This window comes from Hirundo rustica, chromosome 12 (assembly GCF_015227805.2).
Source record: "Hirundo rustica isolate bHirRus1 chromosome 12, bHirRus1.pri.v3, whole genome shotgun sequence".
Lineage (NCBI taxonomy): Eukaryota > Metazoa > Chordata > Aves > Passeriformes > Hirundinidae > Hirundo > Hirundo rustica.
The window spans coordinates 6593773-6612516 of NC_053461.1; the positions used below are offsets into that span (position 1 = coordinate 6593773).

General features: G+C 54.6%; 2 protein-coding genes across 7 annotated transcripts in view; both read left to right on the forward strand.

Annotated features, from left to right (window-relative positions):
* The window catches only part of DAG1 (dystroglycan 1), a 49522-nt gene extending 35918 nt beyond the window's left edge, over positions 1-13604 (forward strand). For all 6 annotated transcript variants that reach the window (XM_040076266.2, XM_040076269.1, XM_040076271.2 and 3 more), the window contains exon 3: positions 10722-13604. In XM_040076266.2, the coding sequence (XP_039932200.1) occupies positions 10722-13130 (2409 nt within the window). In that variant the 3' untranslated portion in view covers positions 13131-13604. The remainder of the gene's footprint in view (positions 1-10721) is intronic.
* Positions 13605-14868: 1264 nt separating this feature from the next.
* NICN1 (nicolin 1, tubulin polyglutamylase complex subunit) lies at positions 14869-18622 on the forward strand. The gene is made up of 6 exons (XM_040076528.2): positions 14869-15033; positions 15607-15780; positions 16056-16169; positions 16540-16611; positions 18078-18182; positions 18324-18622. The coding sequence occupies exons 1-6, from the start codon at positions 14869-14871 to the stop codon at positions 18363-18365; spliced, it is 672 nt and encodes a 223-aa protein (XP_039932462.1). The 3' UTR covers positions 18366-18622.
* The last annotated feature ends 122 nt before the right edge of the window (positions 18623-18744 follow it).

Here is an 18744-nt window from a genome sequence, read left to right on the forward strand (position 1 = left end):
TAGTTCAGCAAACTCTGGGAGTGATTTTCATGCTTATCCCTGGGTTTACCCGAGTACATGTTGCATCTGTTCACCTTGAAATTGATTTTAAAAATGCAGCAGGCTCTCAGTGCTGTTTCTGGAAGGGCTCTCCTTGCAGAGAGTGCATGTTGGCTGCTGAGCACAGCTGACCTTTGCTATGGCCATTTGATTCCTGGCTAGTGAGAACTGCGTAGGCAATTTTGGGTGCTGGGGTGCATTTTTGTCTGACTGGTAAGTTTCAGGACAGATTGCTCTGGTCTTTTTCTCAGGCTGCATGGCATTTCTCAGCTGGAACATAAGACTTCTGAATCTTAGTCTCTGGTGTACTTAAACCCTGCTGAGAAAGAATAAGGGCTGTGCCTTCTGAGATGGGGCAGGGTTTACAATGAGAGATGGTTACCTATATTTTTTTCCTCTTAAATTTCAAAGAAATTGTCTACAATTTTTTATTAAAAAAACTGCTGACAGATGCTGTCCCCAAACTCCCACTGGAGCCTGGAGAAAGTGTGATTGCTTCATTTCTAGATGATTTGCACCGATTATTTCTAAGATTTCTGGTGGGGATTGCCTTGAAGCTCCTTCTCAGATCCTCTCCCTGCTTGTTAGCAGATTCCAGCCAGCTGTAGACAAAATACTTTTCTCTGCAAACTCGGTTGTGGGATGGAAGCAACGCCAGGCATGTGCAGCATGCTGGAGGAGTGCCCCGCAGGCGCGCACTCCTGCACAGTCAGGTATGTGCTCCTGGGAGCAGTCCCCAGCCTTTCCCTACCACCCTCAAGGCTGCTGAACAACAGGTGAGAGTTTTATTGCTGAAGGACAAAAGCAAGTTTATTTGAATGCGCTCAAGCTGCAGAGAAAAGAAGTAAAAAAACTACCACGTGTCATAATTTCAGAATCTGTTTCCACGTTGCTCAGAGGCAGCTGCCTGCAAGGCGTTGGGGCTGTGGTAACGCCCTTCCCCTGTGCCTTGTGTTCCCGAGCAAGAGCTTTGGTCAAGCAGTATCATGTCCTCTGAAAAGCAGCTGGAGCTTGCAGGTATTCCAGCTGTTGGATTTGGCAGCACGTCAGTCCAGATGCTGTCCTCTAGCTTCCTCGCTATAGCAGAGCATCTGGCTGTAAGACTGCTCTCCTGCTGTGTGGAGGTGGCTGGAAATTGAAATTCCTTTCTGTGCCTTCCTAGAAGGCATCTTGCAGCCCTTTCTGTCATATCTGGCACCAACCCGTTGGTATTTTACAAGGTTTGGGTTAAAACACCTGATTTTCCCGTATCATACAGCCCCCTTGCCATACAGACAATGTCTGGGTGGGTTGCCACTGGCTCCCCCTGGCTCCTGGCAGATGCTGATGAGGGCAGAGTAAACATGGGCATGGGTGCTGGTGTCTTCACCAGTCATCATCTCCTGAACCTCATTTCCACTGTGTGGAGTCTGACCTGTTACCTCTTAGCTGTCAAAGAACACATGCTCTGGTTGGATTTCCTGTTCCTGCCACTTCTGTTTGAAGCTACTCCAGAATTTGGCTGCTCTGATTAAAAGTGCAGCTTCTAGCCTAAATTTAGAGATGGCTAGAAATATTTATATGTGCTGCCCTTTAGCCTAAATAAATTCTACCTTCATAATATTTACTTCCCTTATGTATTTATAGGTGACAGGCATATTCCCCATCTTGATTTTATTAGGTTAAACAAGCCAACCTCTTTAGTCTTTCTCATAAAATAAGCTTTCTTTCCTTCCCCTCAGCTTTGCTGTCTTCTGCACCTCCTCCAGCTTAAGTTTATTTTTCTTATGTTTGCATGACCACAGCGTTACAAAACATTCCAGATGAAATTTTACCAGAACCTTTTATAAAAGCATCAAAACTTCCTTTTCTCTTCTATAAATAACCTTTGCTATCTCCTACGATCGTTTGCTTTTCCACGTCTGCTTTGCTTTGCTTTGGACATCTTCCGAACAGCTGAAATATCCAGGGCTGTAGTTTTTGCTGCTTCCAGTTGTTGAGTCGTGGAAGAGGACAAAAGGTGAGGTTCATGATTTGGGGTGGTGGCTGTTGCCAAACATGGCTCTCCACTCGTCCCACCAGCCCAAGGTTTGCTATCCCCGCAAGGATACAATACCCACCAGGAACTGAGCCCTTGCACAGCCTGATACCCTAAATGCATATACCCACAATACATAGAGACACTGTTAAATAACTTTTAATTAAAGATGGATCTATAAAGCATGCTGGAAGGAGAGAAACTCCTGGTGTGCACTGCTTCCCACGGCACATCCCTGCCAGAGCAGAAGATTTGCCATTTCTTCCTTGAAGGTCATGTAAAGCTGCTGACCTGCCTTCAGTCCTGGTAGTGTTCGGTGTGGGATGGATCCCACAGAGCAGATCTGCATGGCTTTGTAGCCAATGCTGAGGAGCTCAGGTGGGCACAGGTGAGCATTCCCAGGTGTGTCTTAGCCCCTGATTATTTTTAGGTTTGAAGTGCACAGTTTCACCAGGACTTTTTTGGTAAAACACATGGCAGAGGCCCTGAGAAGCTGTCTCTGTAAGCAAACATAGCTGGTGGGAAAGTGATTAGAACAGAATTCACTCAACTGAAATACACTGCAGCTAGGGAGTGGGTTTGGAGGTTATCAGAGACTGGATATTCATCTGGGAGAAAAGGAGTCTTGCTTTCATCGAATCACAGAGTTGTTTAAGTTGGAAAATACCTTTTAGATTATCCAGCACAACCATTAACCCAGCACTGCCAAGTCCACCACTAAACTTTCCAAGCAGGAGGCTGAGTTTCCAATGGTTGTTCTATTTGCCATCTGCTGAAGTGGCTTTTATTGAACAGCTTTGCTCTCATCAGATTTCAGGGACCTTGATTTATAAACAGGATCCACAGAGATTGGGTTGCAGGAGTTCTGACATGGGTATCTACTGTCAGGGCTGTGTTGCTCACCTCAATCCTGCTCCAAGCCCAAAGCCAAGGGCTGGATCTTGGCAGCCAGCCTGCAGTGCCAGGACGCGCTTGCTTTCAGGGAAGAAAACCACAAAATACTGACTTTTTTTTTTTTTTTTTTTCCCTCTTGCAATGATCTTTATTTCAAAGCATTTTAACTGAATGTGAAATTTATTGAAGTGGCATTTCTCGAAGGAAGAAGAGAAGCAAAGAGCACTCCCGAGGGGCTGTGTCATCAAGCTGGGTATCTTAAAAGGCTCTCTGTGTCAAGGCATTTGAGCTTCGCCTCCTCCCTGGAGTCCCCGGATTTCTTGGACTAACTGGGAGGTGCAGCAACAGCCGCTATTTGCAGGAGAGCACACTGGGATAAATGGCAGTGCCTGGAACATGTCCAGGCAAAGGAGAAGACTTTGGACAGGGCTTTGCTTGGTTGCCACGATGCAATCTGAGCGATAAGATGAGCTGATAAGATTCCTGCGGGGAGGCCGAGGGGGACGCTTATCTTCTTCCTGCAGTGAGACCTAGTCAGAGAATTTGGCATTTTCAGTGCACGCTTAGTAACAAGCTCTGAATTTGGAGGAGTGGAAAATGTGACTCAATCTAATTATAAACCAGCTTTTCAGACGGGCTGGGAAGTTCCTTGTTTTGTCCTGCTCTTACAGGTTGTTGCTCTGAGCATCCAGGGAGACAGAGGAATGTGACAATAATGAGAATCATGCGAAGGAGCAGACCTGAGACTGCAAGATCCGGTCTGCTTTTCCTCGCCATGCTCTTGAAAGCCAGCTTTCCAACAATCTGCTGATGGCAGGAATAAATTGCCAGGGCTGGTTAGCTGTGCAGTGGCAGCACTAAACCCCCAGCACTTGGCATCCCTGCTTTGTGGTATTTTTGCTTCCCTTTGGCTTTTTGCTTATAAAAAGTCGTGCTGAAAGAAGAGCCTGACCAAACTTTTTTTTTAAAAGCTGTTTGAGGCTTTTCCTGCCCCGTGCTCGCCCCCCGGACAAGGGATAAAGCGGGGTGTGGGCAGCCCATGCTGACCCTAGCCCTGGCGCGGGCGGGCTGCGCCTTCCCGCTCCAACAATAAGGCTAAACAAATCCTTCCAAGCTGCTTGCTTGGACCGATGAAAGGAGGATTTCTTGGGACACTCAATGTTTTGTAGTGACCTCACAGTGAAACAGCTGTTGTGTTCCCTTGCCCAGGCAGAGTGGGACGCTGAATGGTGTCCTTATAGCCAACACAGAGGCGCATCTGGAAAAGAAGCCGTCATGGCAGGAGTATGCGAGGGTGGCATGAGCTGGGCGTAGCCGCTCAGCCCGCACCGTTGCAGAGCCATTTTACTGATGGTAAAGAAGCTGGTCAGACAAAGCCCAGCTCGTGTAAAAGGCTGGCTGAGCCCACAGCACAGCCCTATACCCACATCCGCAGAGGAGGGGGGGCTGCTTTCTGTGCGTGAGGCTCCTTGAATGACTCGAAAATGCAGATTAGCAGGAGACACGTAAACTTCTCATTAAGGTTTTCATGACCACATAAAAGCAGAGCAGCTACTTTGAGTCGCTTTGTTACCTGGTCCTTCAGAGGCTGGAGTTTGAACTTGAAGATGAGGGCCAGGACCAGTGATATGGCCTCTGCAAGTCTTACTCCCCCTTAGCTCAGCTTTCTGGGCTGGGTTTGATTTGTTTTTCTAAAGCAATAGCTTCAGTGCATAGAGACATACAGGAATGGCTTTGCAGGGCTTTGGCTGGGACCTGCAAGAATGTGGGGTTAGTTCAACCATCCTGACCTACCTGTGCACAAAGGAAGCACCAATTACCGACTGTACTTGTGTAGCTTTTGGTCTCTGAACGGAGGTGGTGAGCTCCTGCTGGTAATGAAGGCTCAGGTCACCAAGGCTGATGTACTTCTGAAAGCCAGTCAAGTCTCTGGGCTATTTTTAGACTTCCAGGGGCAGAGGCATCTGCATGAAATGTCCTGGAGCAGCTTGTTTTTGTCCATGAGTTCCTGGGCCTTTTATACAAGGTACACAGCAGCCCAGAGGAGCAGTGCCTGCTGCCCAAAAGCCCTGGCAGGTATCACAGTCCCTTCCACAGGGAAGCATCTGTGTTGCAAGTGTTCCCTGCTCCCTGTGCCCAGCAGAACTTTCCTTTCTCCAGCCTGAGCTTTCCCGTAGCACCGCAGCAGCCCCATAGCGGTGCCCAGTGAGCAGAAGGCTCTCCGAGGTGCCCGTCCTCCTTGCACCGCTGTTTTCTGGGCCTTGTGTTTCTAGCCATGGCCTCTCTGATGTCCTAGTTTGCCGTTCTGTTGTGTTTGAGGAAAGGAGGTGGGGAGTTAGGTTGGATGCTCCCTCACACAGCCTCTCCCAGATGCACACAGGCCAGCCCCCCTGGCAGGGCTGTTCCTGGGGCCAAAGGCTCACAGCTTCATAGGATCATAGGATATTCAGAGTTGGAAGGGACCCACAAGGACCATCAAGTCCAAGCCCTGGCCCACCACAGAACAACATGAAAAATGTGTCTTAAAGCACTGTCCAAACCCTTGAACTCTGGCCGGCTCTGGCAGTTGTTGTGGGCTGAGGGCTGTCCAGCTCCTGTCTTGCACCATCAGATTCCATGACCCAGTGCAGCAGCCTCTGCTGCTGTGGGACCTGCCTGGGGCTGTGCTTCCTGGACAGCTTGGTCTGCAGGCACGGTGCAGCCTTTGGGCCGGGTGAGGAGCACACCTGATGGAGCCGTAGGGAGAACCTGCCTCCCAAAACAAGGACTCGGTCCTCTGAGTGGAGCCTGCAGGCCCCATGCCCATCACTTCTCCTGGATCCAGTCTGGCTGTGCTCATTGCAGTACCCACAGTTCCAGCAGCTCTGGGGTGGATCTGAAACCAGTGTTGCTCCCCCAGCTTGTGTGGGACAAGGCTATGGGAATCTGCCTGCCCATGGATCTGATTCGGGGCTGAGGCTGCCTGTTGCTTCTGCCAACACTGCCCGTGCTGCAGTATTAGCAGGGGGTTAAGATGAAGCTTGGGCTTAGGCAAACAGCCTAGGCTTGACTCTTTCTCTGCAGTTATATTTGCATTTGAATTGCATTTGAATTTCCATTTTCTTCCCCTGCCTGCTGGTTAATTGCTTGCAGAAGCCTGAGCGTGCAGACTTGGTGTGACACTGGCTGGGTCAGTCAGCTGGGCACAGCTCAGCTCACCTTCTGGAGGGCCCAGCTGGGATATTCCTCATCGCTGGCCATGTGTGTTGGGGTGATGCTGATGGAGTCTGGCCACAGTAAATTGTCATCAGTAATTACACCCCAGATAAAAAACTGGCACAGGGTCTGTCTCTCAGCAGCTGCTGGGCACAGGGAGGGGAAGGGGGCAGTGGGAGATCTGGCAGAGCTGCAGGACTGTCCATACTGACTCTGCCTAAAAGCAGTCAGGAAGTTTTTAGGACTGGTTTGAAAGGAGTCGACTCCCAGCTGCTGCTGCCCATGCAAAGGTCTGTCAGCACAGACAGGGGAGATCCTGTCGGATACTTCCAGCACTGGGAACACTTCGTAATGGTGTGCCATAGTGGAGACCTGTGGCAGGATCCTATGGTAACTGTCTGGTGGCAAAGGGTTTGCTGCCTCCTTTTTGAGGGATTAATCAGGAGGAGGAGGACTAAATACCTTAAAGAGGCTTAAAGGGCACTCTTGCAGGCAAGAATGCAGTTTTTGCCTGAATTCCCTCGAGGCAGAAGTTTTGCTCACTGCTCCTTTGCTTATCTCTGTCTTGTTGGCTACAGGGCTTTCAGATCCAAGTTTAAAAAAACAAGTCAAACTGAGCTATCTTCTTTCATGAGCTGACAGCTCTTGGCTGGCCTAAAAATAACAGGCCATGTCTATCTGAAAGGATTTTGTGAACAAGGTCTTCAAAACCAGCTGGACCACTCACTGTATGTATTTTAAATCACAATCATGGCTTATTTTTAATGGTCTTGGTTACACTGCCAGGCTTGTGTAATCTTTCACCAATAAGCCTTCATTTACAGTTATTTCAAATAATGGGAAAACAAAGACAGCCCTTTTTTAAAAAAACATGAGCAGCAGAAGAGTTAATTTGAAACCAGACCCCTTGAGGGAAATGGCAGGGCTTAAGGCTGATACTGCGTACATAGAAAACTGGGAAACTTTTAACATGAAAACTAGAGATCCCAAATCATTAACTATGTGTAGCCTCAACAAATACCCTTTGAAGCAATATCTGAAGGAAACATTGCTAGAACAGAGTCCAGGTCTCCCTCCTCCCACTTGTGCACCACTGCAAACACAGCAGTGACGATGGACAGGACAGACCCACGCCAAGGGCTCCGCTGCTCGGTGCTTATTTAGGAGCAAGTATTTTCATCCATCATAACAACATTATTTATCTACTCTAATCTTTCTGGGCTCTTCCTTTGTCACTTGAACATGGGTGATTTCTACTATCAGGTCAGTTCTTGTGTTTAAAGCAGTGCAGAGACATCCAATGCTTGTGACTTGTTGCCTTCTCAAAGATTTCCCAGGGGAGGCACAGGCTTCATAAGGAGTAATCCACATAAATTTGATTTTCTTAATCATCTCTTGCAGATCCTTTAGAAACAGTCCACATTTCCTCGCAGGCTGAATACAGCTGAACTAGCTCAGCTCATTTTAAATCAAGTTTAAGTGGGTTTATAAATGTTCTGCAACTGTCGCATCCCTGCTAGAACAAGTCATCCCAGTCAGCGATTGTTTGGCCTGGTTTTGTTTTTCAGGAGAGCCTAGTTTTTGGTGTGAATATGTCCAGCTGCAGTTTCCTTTTCTAGCATGGGCCCTCCATCTAAACTGGGAGTTAAAAACTGTAGGTTTTCCAAGCAGAAATATTCAGGCCTCCCTCGCCGTCATGCCTGTGTGTGGGGTCAGCCACCTTTCTGAAGTGAGTTTGGCTGTCAAAAGTAGGAGCAGACAGGATTAAAGAAGGAATCACCTTGTGACATGGGACTGGGTAAAGTACTGCTGCTTGTAGGTCTCCTCCTCAAGTCATGCCAGTGCCCAGGGAGGAGGCAGCATCAGAAAACCCCAGCTCTCAGGAAAGCTGTGTGAAGTGTGTGATCCTGTAATTAAGGGCTTTTGCAGAGTGCACAGAAGGGGAAGATTTGTTCCAAATGTAACCTAAAATTACACATTCAGAGTGAATTTAAGCACTTGCTATTAAAGTTTTTATTCTTCTTCGTTGTGTAAGCCTCAGTAATGCTGTGGCTTTGTCCTGGCTCCCTATGTTTCTGTTCCTTATGTGTGCCCAGCCCTCCATTCTCCACAGTGAGCAGGTTAGTGGCTGATTTTGGCACAAGAGGATAAAGAGTGGAACCATCCAGCTCCTGTAAATGCTACTGTAAATGCTTTATTGCACTGGGCAGTGTCCTGACATCTCTGTTTTTAGAGGGTGTGATGAAATTACACTTTTTTAAAGGAAGACAGGGGCAGGTCAGTGCTTCTGGCTGGGCACGAGCAGACCCCTGCCTTAGTTCTCTCTTCGCAGAAGAAATGCCAAGGAAGGACAATTCATTCCTTTGTTCCTGCAGGAGCGAGGCTTGGCTCCCTGTGCCCAGCTCAGGTGAAGAGCTGCCTTTTTCTTTTGAGATGTCTGGGCTAAAAGCAGCTCCTGTTCTTGCAGTGGAGGAGGAGGGAACACAGCCACAGCCCTGCCCTGTCCTCTGCCAGACTCGTGGGTACACAGCAAGGCCCAGGGGAAGGATGCCCACATGTTGGTGCATGGTGGCATATATTGAGGTATAGGGCCCTTGGGACGGCTTCCTCCAGCTGTTGTGAGCAGGAATCTGAATTCTTTGCTCTGGGATATGGCTGGTGAGGAGTTAACTAAAGCTGAGAGCTTTGAACTGCTCTGTAAGCTGTACCCAGCATGTGGCTCATGATGTGCTCTCCAGCTTGTCCAGGCTGGCTGAAAGTGGGGCTGCTCCTTCACAGAGGAGAGGAACAAGGGTGTTGCCTGTGTGATTGTGGCTGAAACCCTCTGCAGCTCTTGCACAAAAGCTTTTATGTGTTGCTCTTGCCAAAAGGCTTTTGGGTCCTGCATTATCCTGGCAGAGCTGTGCATCCAGACCCTTCGGTGTGTTGAAACTCACAGTGTGGGAGTGAGCCCCAGGGTGCTGCCTGAATCCTGCCTGCAGCCAGGGAGTGGGAGTGGCACCAAGGACTCACAGCGAGCCCAGCCCTGTGGCTCCAGGCATCCTTCCTTATCCATCCAGGGGCTTTCCCCAGCAGGACCTGCAGTCTTGGCTAATCCAACCCCGGCTCTGCACCTGCTACTGGATGCAGGAATGCTCCTGCCAGGCAGGTTTCCTTGGAAAGCTCCTCTCCCAGCTTTGCATTTGGGTAAATTATGAAATATGTATAAGCTTTACAGAACTGCAGAGAACCAAAGCACCCTTTCAGAAGGAGAGCTAGAGCCTGGCTCTGTTTTGGACTGCAGTGGCTGCTAAATGTGTCTCCATGAGCCCCAAAGCATCCTGTTTGCTCTGAGCGTCAGGGGGAGATGCCTCATGGAGTTCTGGAAAGCCCCACCAGAGCACTTGCCAAACGCCTCCGGGCCCAGGAGGTGATGAAGCTCAGGTTACTCACTCTGGAGTACCTACAGCCCCGGGAAATGTCACAGCCCACCGAGCTGGGAGCCTCACCCCTTCCACCGCGCAGCCCAAGCGGTTCCACTGTGGCGCGTGATCCCAAACTGCTGTAGAGCAGACGGATGTCAGCTGCCGGGAACCGGGGAGAGCTTGAGGGTTTGCACTCACCCTCAGCTACAGCTCAGGGGAGGAGACAGTGTCCCACAGGCTGAAAGAGGTTGTAAAGAGTGTGTTGGAGTCTTGAGGTGCCTGTGCTCTGAGACGAAGGCTTCCCTTGCAGCAGCTAGTTATGTGCAAGTGAGATCCTTGATTTTTAGCTAGCCTGGGGGTGAAGCCAGGCTGGCATGCTGTCCTGTGTCATGTCCAGCAATTCCCCAGACCATGTGTGACATCCCTGCCTGCCCACACTGGCCGTTACTTTGGGTCTGCTCCCTTCCTCTGTCCTCGACTGCTGTTCCTCTGGTAGAGCAGGACAACACCATGTAGCTCTCAGGATTTCCTGCTTCTTGTTGAGAGCTGGTATGCTCCAGCCAGGCCTGGGACTCAGAACCAGCTTCTGGCCCCTCTGGGTCATCCTGGCTCTGGGGACAGTGGGACAAGCTGAAAGTAAGTGGAGAAGATGCACGTTCTGCTGAGCTGCTGGAGCAGTGGGACTAATGTATGTAGGGTGGGCAGGGTGTGATGGGGTGAGGAAAGGAGCAAGATGGCCAAGCTGGGAGAGGAAGGAGTGGGAAGAGGGCAGTTGTTGGATCAGCTCTGCTGTGCGGCATAACATCGCCTTCAGCTTTGTCACTGTCCCCATGACGTAAACTCGCCGTCTGCCCTCAGAGAAAACGAACCACTTGTGCTTGGCAGTTGCACAGCAAGTGTTGGAGCACTTGCAGGCACGGGGGCTTTGTGGGACTTCATGACCTCTTGTGGCTCCTTAAGCCCTTTGGGTCCAGTGCACCCCACAGAGCTCATCCTTGCCAACACGTGGAGGAGGAGGCAAAGGCTGCCGTGCTCTGGCCAGGATGCTCCTTCCCCAGTTGTTACACTTCAGATTTTTTTCTTTAATCCTTGAAATTAAGCACTGCAGCTGATAGAACCTGTCCTAATGTTATACTCCTAAAAGCTTTCTTTTTTGTTTGTTTGTTTGGTAGATCTCCGAAGCTGGGAAGGACTCCTTGCCTTCTTGGTTGCACTGGAATGCAGAGAGCAGCTCCCTGGAAGGGCTGCCCCTTGACACGGACAAGGGTGTCCACTACATCTCGGTGACCACTCTGCAGCCCTTCCCAAATGGGAGCTATGTCCCGCAGACCACAAACGTCTTCTCCGTTGAGGTCCACCAAGAAGACCACAGCGAGCCTCAGTCGGTGCGAGTGGCCGTCCAAGACACGAGTGACACAGCGCCCTTCGTGTGTGCCTCGGAAGAGCCAGTCACTATCCTGACCGTCATTTTGGATGCCGACTTAACAAAAATGACACCAAAGCAGAGGATTGAACTTTTAAAGAGAATGAGAAGCTTTTCAGAGGTGGAACTTAGCAACATGAAGTTGGTTCCTGTTGTAAATAACAGACTCTTTGACATGTCGGCCTTCATGGCTGGACCAGGGAATGCAAAGAAGGTGGTGGAAAACGGGGCCTTACTTTCATGGAAACTGGGATGCTCCCTAAGCCAAAACAGTGTCCCCAACATCAGCAAGGTGGAGGCTCCAGCTAAGGAAGGAACCATGTCTGCCCGCCTTGGCTACCCTGTTGTTGGCTGGCACATTGCTAACAAGAAGCCTCACCTCCCAAAGAGGATGCGGCGGCAGATCAACGCCACCCCTACGCCTTTGACTGCCATCGGGCCGCCCACCACTGCCACACAAGAGCCACCCACCAGGATTGTCCCCACCCCAACATCACCCGCCATCGCACCTCCCACAGAGACAACGGCACCCCCTGTCCGGGAGCCCATTCCACTGCCGAGGAAGCCAACAGTCACCATCAGAACCAGAGGCCCCATCGTCCAGACGCCGACGCTGGGGCCTATCCAGCCAACCAGGGTAGCAGAAGGCACGGGCACAGCCTCTGTGCCGATCCGCCCTACCATGCCTGGGTACGTAGAGCCCACAGCAATGATCACGCCGCCCTCAACTACCACCAAGAAACCGAGAGTCTCCACCCTGAAGCCAGCCACACCGTCCACGACAGATTCCTCCACGGCGATAACGCGAAGGCCTACTCGAAGGCCCAAAACGCCTCGTCCGACAAAGCCTCCCAGCACGACCAGGTCCCCCATCTCCAAGCTGACAACGGCCTCTCCGCCATCCCGCGTGCGCACCACGGCCAGCGGGCTGCCCCGGCCCTGGGAGCCGAACGAGCCACCCAAGCTGACGAACCACATCGACAGGGTCGACGCGTGGGAGGGCACGTACTTTGAGGTTAAGATACCGTCAGATACCTTCTACGACAAGGAAGACACCACCACCGACAAGCTGCAGCTGACCTTGAAGCTGAAGGAGCAGCAGATGATAAAGGAGAATTCGTGGGTGCAGTTCAACAGCACCAGCCAGCTCATGTATGGCATGCCAGACCACAACCACATCGGGAAGCACGAGTACTTCATGTATGCCACCGACAAGGGCGGGCTCTTTGCCGTGGATGCTTTTGAAATCCACGTCCACAAACGCCCACATGGGGACAAGTCTCCAGTGAAGTTCAAGGCCCGGCTGGAAGGGGACCATAATGCAGTGGTGAATGACATCCATAAGAAGATCATGCTGGTGAAGAAGCTGGCTCTGGCTTTTGGTGACAGGAACAGCAGCACAATCACAGTGCAGGACATCGCCAAAGGCTCCATCGTAGTGGAGTGGACCAACAACACGCTGCCCCTGGAGCCTTGCCCTCGGGAGCAGATCCGGACTTTGAGCAAAAAAATTGCGGATGACTCTGGCAGACCGAGCCCAGCTTTCTCCAACGTCCTGCAGCCTGAGTTCAAGCCTCTGAACGTGTCTGTGGTTGGTTCCGGCAGCTGCAGGCACATCCAGTTTGTCCCCGTGACCAAGGATGGCCGGGTGATCTCGGAGGCGACGCCGACGGTGGCAGCAGGCAAAGACCCCGAGAAGAGCAGCGAGGACGATGTGTACCTGCACACCGTCATCCCCGCCGTGGTGGTGGCTGCCATCCTCCTCGTGGCTGGCATCATTGCCATGATCTGCTACCGCAAGAAGAGGAAAGGCAAGCTGACCATCGAAGACCAGGCCACCTTCATAAAGAAAGGCGTGCCCATCATCTTCGCTGACGAGCTGGACGACTCCAAGCCCCCACCATCCTCCAGCATGCCCCTCATCCTCCAGGAGGAGAAAGCCCCACTGCCCCCTCCAGAGTACCCCAACCAGAGCATGCCGGAGACTACGCCGCTCAACCAGGACACCATTGGAGAGTACACTCCGCTGCGGGACGAGGACCCCAACGCGCCGCCCTACCAGCCTCCCCCCCCCTTCACTGCACCCATGGAGGGGAAAGGCTCCCGCCCGAAGAACATGACCCCGTACAGGTCCCCGCCGCCCTACGTCCCCCCTTAACAAATGGGAGGCTCTCGGGGGAGAAGGGGCCTCCAGCTCCACACCGGTGCTGCCTGTGGGCCGGCAGCCCCCTCGCCAGCCGGGAACACGAAACCCCAGCCCGCTCCCCAGCAGGCTCTCCCCGGCTGCGCCTGCCGCACCGGAGCGCTCGCAGGACTCGGGGGGACACTCGTTTTATTTTTGCCTAACAAGCTTTGGTTTTATTTTATTCATAGAAAAAAAAAAAAATTTCTCGGCTCAAAGATGCCTTCCCGGCGGCTGGGCTTTGGCCGGGGCCGGGGCGGTGGGCAGGGAGGGGGGTCGGGTCGGGTCGGGCCGGGTCGGGAGGAGCAGGCAGCACTGGGGTAGCACTCTGGGTCTCCGCTGTTTGCCTTTAACACTAACTGTACTGTTTTTTCTATTCACGTGTGTCTAGCTACAGGACGTAACATGAAAGGTAGCCTAAAAATAATTAAATTCAAGGGACTTTCTGAAGTCGATGGTTTAAGTTTTTACATTTAATCTGCTGTTTACCTAAACTGGGATGTGTAGTTTTTGGGGAGGGGGAGGGCAGTGCTGTGCTGCAGGCGAGCTCCACGGGCTGGTCAGCAGGGCCAGCCAGCCTCCTCCTCCTCTTCTCGGGGTGGATCAGCTTCTTGGTTCAGGGTTTGATTATTTTATCATTTTATTTTATTTTTAATCAAAGAAATCCTATCTTTCTCACGCATCATAAAATAGTCATCAAAAAAGAGTTGGGTCAACCTGGCCTGGGGTGCCCATGGCTGAGCAGGGGGTGCATCGCTGTGTCGGGGAATGCTCGCGGAAGGATGAGCTGAGTCCTGTGCCACGACGACTTCTCTGCTTCCCAGCGAGCACCAGGGTTTGGGGGGGTCGATTTGAAGCAAAACCCCATCCCTGTGGGGTGTTTTGATGAGAGTAGGGTGCGTTCTCTGTCCCCCCTGCTCCTCGGGACTGTGCAGGAATGGCCTCACTGGCCTCACATCAGCACTCCAGCCTGGACACTGTTGGAAAAGATGAAAAAGTAAAAAAAAAAAAAAAAAATTTAAAAAAAAATTAAAAAATAAAACGAAAATAAAAGAAAAAAGCGCGCCAGGAATAGTTAATAGTTTAAAAAATCGGTGAACTCTCAAATCTAATTTTTTACTAAATTTTTGATACAGACTCCGATTGTTTTATTAAAAAAAGAAAAACAAACTTATAAACCGGTGTGCGGCTGCCAGCAGTTTGTACGGGTTCAGCCCCCTCGGGCTGGCCCCGGGGGACCCGCCACGGTACCGGTACCGTCCCCACCCCCTCTGCTCCGCGCCCCGGCATCCCCAGCCGGGATTTGCCCGTGTGCTCCCCGGGTGGAGGGCTGACCCCGCACACCGGGGCCGGACCCGCCGCTTCACTCCGGGACGGCGCTGCCCGGGCGCCGGGGTGGCCCCGGGAGGGCACCGGGGGGGAGGCGGTGCTCAACCCCCGGCTCCGGTCTCGGCGCCGCGGGGCGATATCCTCGCCGTTTGAAAAATAAACTCGCCCGGGGATGCCGGTGCCGGTCTGGGGGAGGCGCCGGGGCGGCCCCGGGGCGGGGGAGGACGCGCGCAGCCGGCGCGGCCCCGGGCCCGCCTCCGCTCCCGCTCCCTCCGCGGCGGGGCCGCCCCGGGCGGGGCGGGAGCGCCCCCTGCCGGTGTCCGCGGGCCGTGACGCCATCGCCCGGCCCGGCCCCGCCCCGGAGCGGCGGCCGCGCGGCGCCGCCATGTCGGGAGCGGCGGGGCCGGGTCCGCCCGCCGGGCCGGGCCGCTCCCCGCTGCCCTGCGCCCCCCGCCCCGCCGCTCCCCTCCAGCTGGCAGGGGGTGCCGAGCCCGCGCGGCCCGGCGTCGCCGTCATCGACCTCCGCTTCCCCCGCGGCGCTGCCGCCGACGTGAGTGCGGCCGCGCTCGTCGCGGTACCGGCGGGGGCGGGGTGGGGGTACCGGTGTGGTCCCGTGGAGTCACGGGGGGATGCCGAGGGCGGTACCGACGGGGGGTTGTGCCGGGGTGGTCCCGAGGGAAGACAGGGGCCGTACCGGGGACGGTACAGGGCCGGGGGAGTCGGGGCCGGGGCAGGACGGGGGATGCCGGGGGCAGCAGCGGGGACGGGGTGGGTGGGGATGCCGGGGACGGTATGAGGAAGATGTGAGGGGCGGTCCCGGGGCGGAGGGGATGCCGGGGGCGGTGCCGGTAACGGGTGGATGCCGGTGCTGGGTACCACCCTCACCGGGTGTGCGGGATGCTGGGGATGCAGTGCCCGTCCCAGTAGAGTGGGGGATGCCGGTGCGGGTCCCGATATGGGGCTGTGCTAGTGGGGGTATGGGGGCGTGCCGATCCCGGTATGGGAGAGGGATTGCCGGTGCCCGTCCCAGTACTAGGGGGAGGATGCCGGTGTCGGTATGGGGGGGATGCCGGTGCAGGTATGAGGGAATGCCGTCGTGGGGCTGAGGTCGCCGGTCCCGCAGGTGCATGAGATCGTGTTCAGGAACTTCTACACTGCGTTCCTGAGCGTGCGGGTGCAGCGGCCCGGCCCCGGCGGGTCCCAGCGCTGGGTGACCTGCCTGCGGGACCTGTGCTTGATGCCTTGCCCACACACCGAGGAGGGCTCCCAGGACTATTTCTGCCTCCGCCGGCACCAGGTCAGCATGTCCAGATGGGAGCATGGCATCACCCAGCTCTCCAGGGCTCACCACTCTTCGCCCACCCCCGGGATGGCTCCTGGTCCAGGGGTCTGGTGCCCCCATCGCTGCGAGGGTCCCTGTGCCCTGCTCAGCCCAGCCAGCCCTCACGGGACAATGCTTCCCTTGGGCTTCTTCCATCTGGGGTACCTTGGGGGTTTTGGGAGAATACCCCAAAAGCTGCCCCTGGTTGGTGCCAGCCCCTGTGGTTACACTCCCTGGCCCTTGCCCTGCAGATGCTGTGTGACGTGGACCAGGTGACGGCAATGCGGTTCATCCTGCGACAACCCTCCCCAGTGTGGCTCCACTTCACCATCGAGGACCTGCAGATTTTCCCCCCTGGACAGAAGGTGAGCAGGTGCCAGAGCTTCCCCCACTGCCAGGCATGGGCGAGGGGTCAGGACACGCCACTGTCCCCAACTCTATCCCTGGCATTGGCCCCTATAGCTCTGGGGAGCACACAGAGGCATGTGGGTCCAAGTCCTTGTTTTTTGCTGAGGCACTTGGGATCCACTTGTGCTCCAGTAGTGCTGGGGAAGGGACTGCTCCGACAACTGCTCAGAACACAGAATTCCCTACAAAATTCTCTTTAAGGATAGTAAAGAGACGCTTCCATAGCAGTATCACTAGAGGTGGGCTCTAAACCTCAGCATGCTGCTTGGTGTAAAGGATGGAGATAGGGTTGGGAACACCCTGTGTCACTCTCTGGATCTGTTTCAGAGTCCCCAGAAGGATTTTCCTTCCTGGCTCTCCCAGCTGACCCCTCCGGAGCAGCCAGCCAGCCTGCATGGGGTGAGTAATCACTGCTGAGGTACTGGGGGAAGGAGGGACTTCTGTAGGGTGCCAGCCATGAGCATCCCTCAGGAAGCTGCCAGGCCCATGCCTGCCTTGTTGGCTCCAGGCTTTCACCAGGAATAGCTGTGGAGCCCTGAAATAACCCACCTTGTGCTGGAAGTAGTTTGCAGAACTAAGAAGAAAAATATCTCCATGGGGATGTGTGCTTTTTGAGCTGACACTTAAGTTCTGTTTGCCCTCTAGTCTGGGGACAGGAATGTCCCCAAGGGAGAAGTGGGCGCCAAATGTCACTCAGCTGACAGGTGGGATGCAATGGGATGGGGACAGGAACAAGAACATCCCTGTGGGAGCAGTGGGTGTGCAGCATGGTTCAGTGGCAGGTGGGATGTGTGGGAACAGGGACATCCCTGTGGCAGCAGTGGGTGCACAGCGTCGCTCAGGGGTGGGTAGGACATGTGAGGACGGCTGGTTCCCAGCACTTTGCTCTGGGGAACACATTGCCCAGCCAGGACAGCATGCGAGCAGAGGGGCATCGCAGCCATGGCACGTGTTTACAGATTGCCAGGCACATCTGCCTGGCTGGTGGCCTTTGGTGGACAAAGTCTGGGCAGAGCAGGGCCAGGATGGGAGCTGTCTCACCCATGGGAATCTGCTGAATCAACTGGAGGTGCTGCCTGCAGGAGGGTGGCACAGTGCCCACACCTGCCGGGGCAGTTCTGCTACCGGGCTTCCGTGCAGTGGTGCTCACACTGCACCAGCAGGGAGGCTGCTGTTTCCCAGTCCTTGCCCAACTGTGTGACAGTTTGGGGAGGGCACCCCAGTCCTTTGCTGATTGCTTGGATCACGTTCCCCTTGGTAAGGAGTATCTGGGGCAGATACCAGAGGTTGCTCTGAGATTGGCTTTTCCCAACATCGCCACGAGGTGCTCCTCAGCCCAGTGCAACAGAGCTGTGCCCCCATGAGGGCTGTGCCCCAGCCAGGAGAGTTGTGCCCCAGCCAGGAGAGTTGTGCCCCAGCCAGGAGCGCTGCTGAGCCCACAGGTCCCACCTGGCTAAAGGTCCCTGGGGTGAACCAGCATGTGTGCCCAGGATTCTGCACCCAAGCCCAGGGAGCATCGCATAGTGAGGCTGTTGGGAAACTCTGGACTGTGCAATTAGGTTTTTAATGATTAGCCAGCAGTCAGCTTTCTGTCCTCGTCCTGGCCACCTGCCAGCAGAGATGGGCTGTGTCGGTACCGCGTCACGCAGGGATCAGGGTCACTCACCCATGCGGTTTGTTTTCCTAGAGAGGGGCCCTTCTCACCTCACATTGGGAAACCACCAGCAGGTCAGGAACATGGGCACCATCACGTGCCTGGCTCCCTGGGAGGCACAGCCACCCAGCCACACCACTGCCCAAACCTGGGCTCATCCAGCCCATCCGGGCCATGCCCGCTCCACAGCATTGTGCCCACTTCTTTCCAGGAGCTCCCTGATCCGGAGAAGGTGTCGACAGAGGTCCAGCAAATGTGGGTGCTGACAGAGGTGATCCGGGCTCGCCAGGCAGCTGCCCGCATCGGGCGCTTTGACGTGAGTCCCACCACCCTGCTGAAGGGACCCCGGCCTTGCCCCATGGCTCAGGAGCCCTCCCAGCGGGGCTGCTCCCAGCAGGATGGGGCCGGAGTATCCCAGCAGTGCTGTGCAGACGGTGACAGTCGCTCTCTTCCCCAGGTGGATGGCTGCTATGATGTCAACCTGCTTTCCTACACCTGAGCCTGCTGGTGCTGGTGCCAGCTGGCGAGAAGTGCCCCTTCCATGCTCCCGGGGCCTGAGCGAACTCCTGCATTCCCGCCTCGGCCACTGACCCCGCGGGGGTCCCAAGCCCTCCCTGTGCCCCTTCTCTGACTCCCTCCGCGCTGCCTAGCAGCGAGGGGCAGCGCTGCCGCCCCAGAGACCCCTGTGAGCCTCTCCTGGGCACGTCCCGTGGGCAGAGCCCGGACACTGCAAGGGGCTGCGGGGGGACCGAGGGGTGCGGGGGTGCTGGAGGGGTCACCACTAAAAGCTGCTACATTGGCCCTGCCTGTGCCCGCCTGTCTCTGGGGGATGGGGGTGGCCGCGCCGGCAGCCCCGGGGAGGCGGTGCCGAGGGCGGG

What these genes read in the sequence shown, in the direction of transcription:
- NICN1 (XM_040076528.2), top strand. Translation starts at nt 14,869, where the DNA reads ATGTCGGGAGCGGCGGGGCCGGGTCCGCCCGCCGGGCCGGGCCGCTCC. An exon ending in CCCGCGGCGCTGCCGCCGAC is followed by an intron (nt 15,034 to 15,606) that starts GTGAGTGCGGCC and finishes CCGGTCCCGCAG; the next exon opens with GTGCATGAGATCGTGTTCAG. An exon ending in TCTGCCTCCGCCGGCACCAG is followed by an intron (nt 15,781 to 16,055) that starts GTCAGCATGTCC and finishes CTTGCCCTGCAG; the next exon opens with ATGCTGTGTGACGTGGACCA.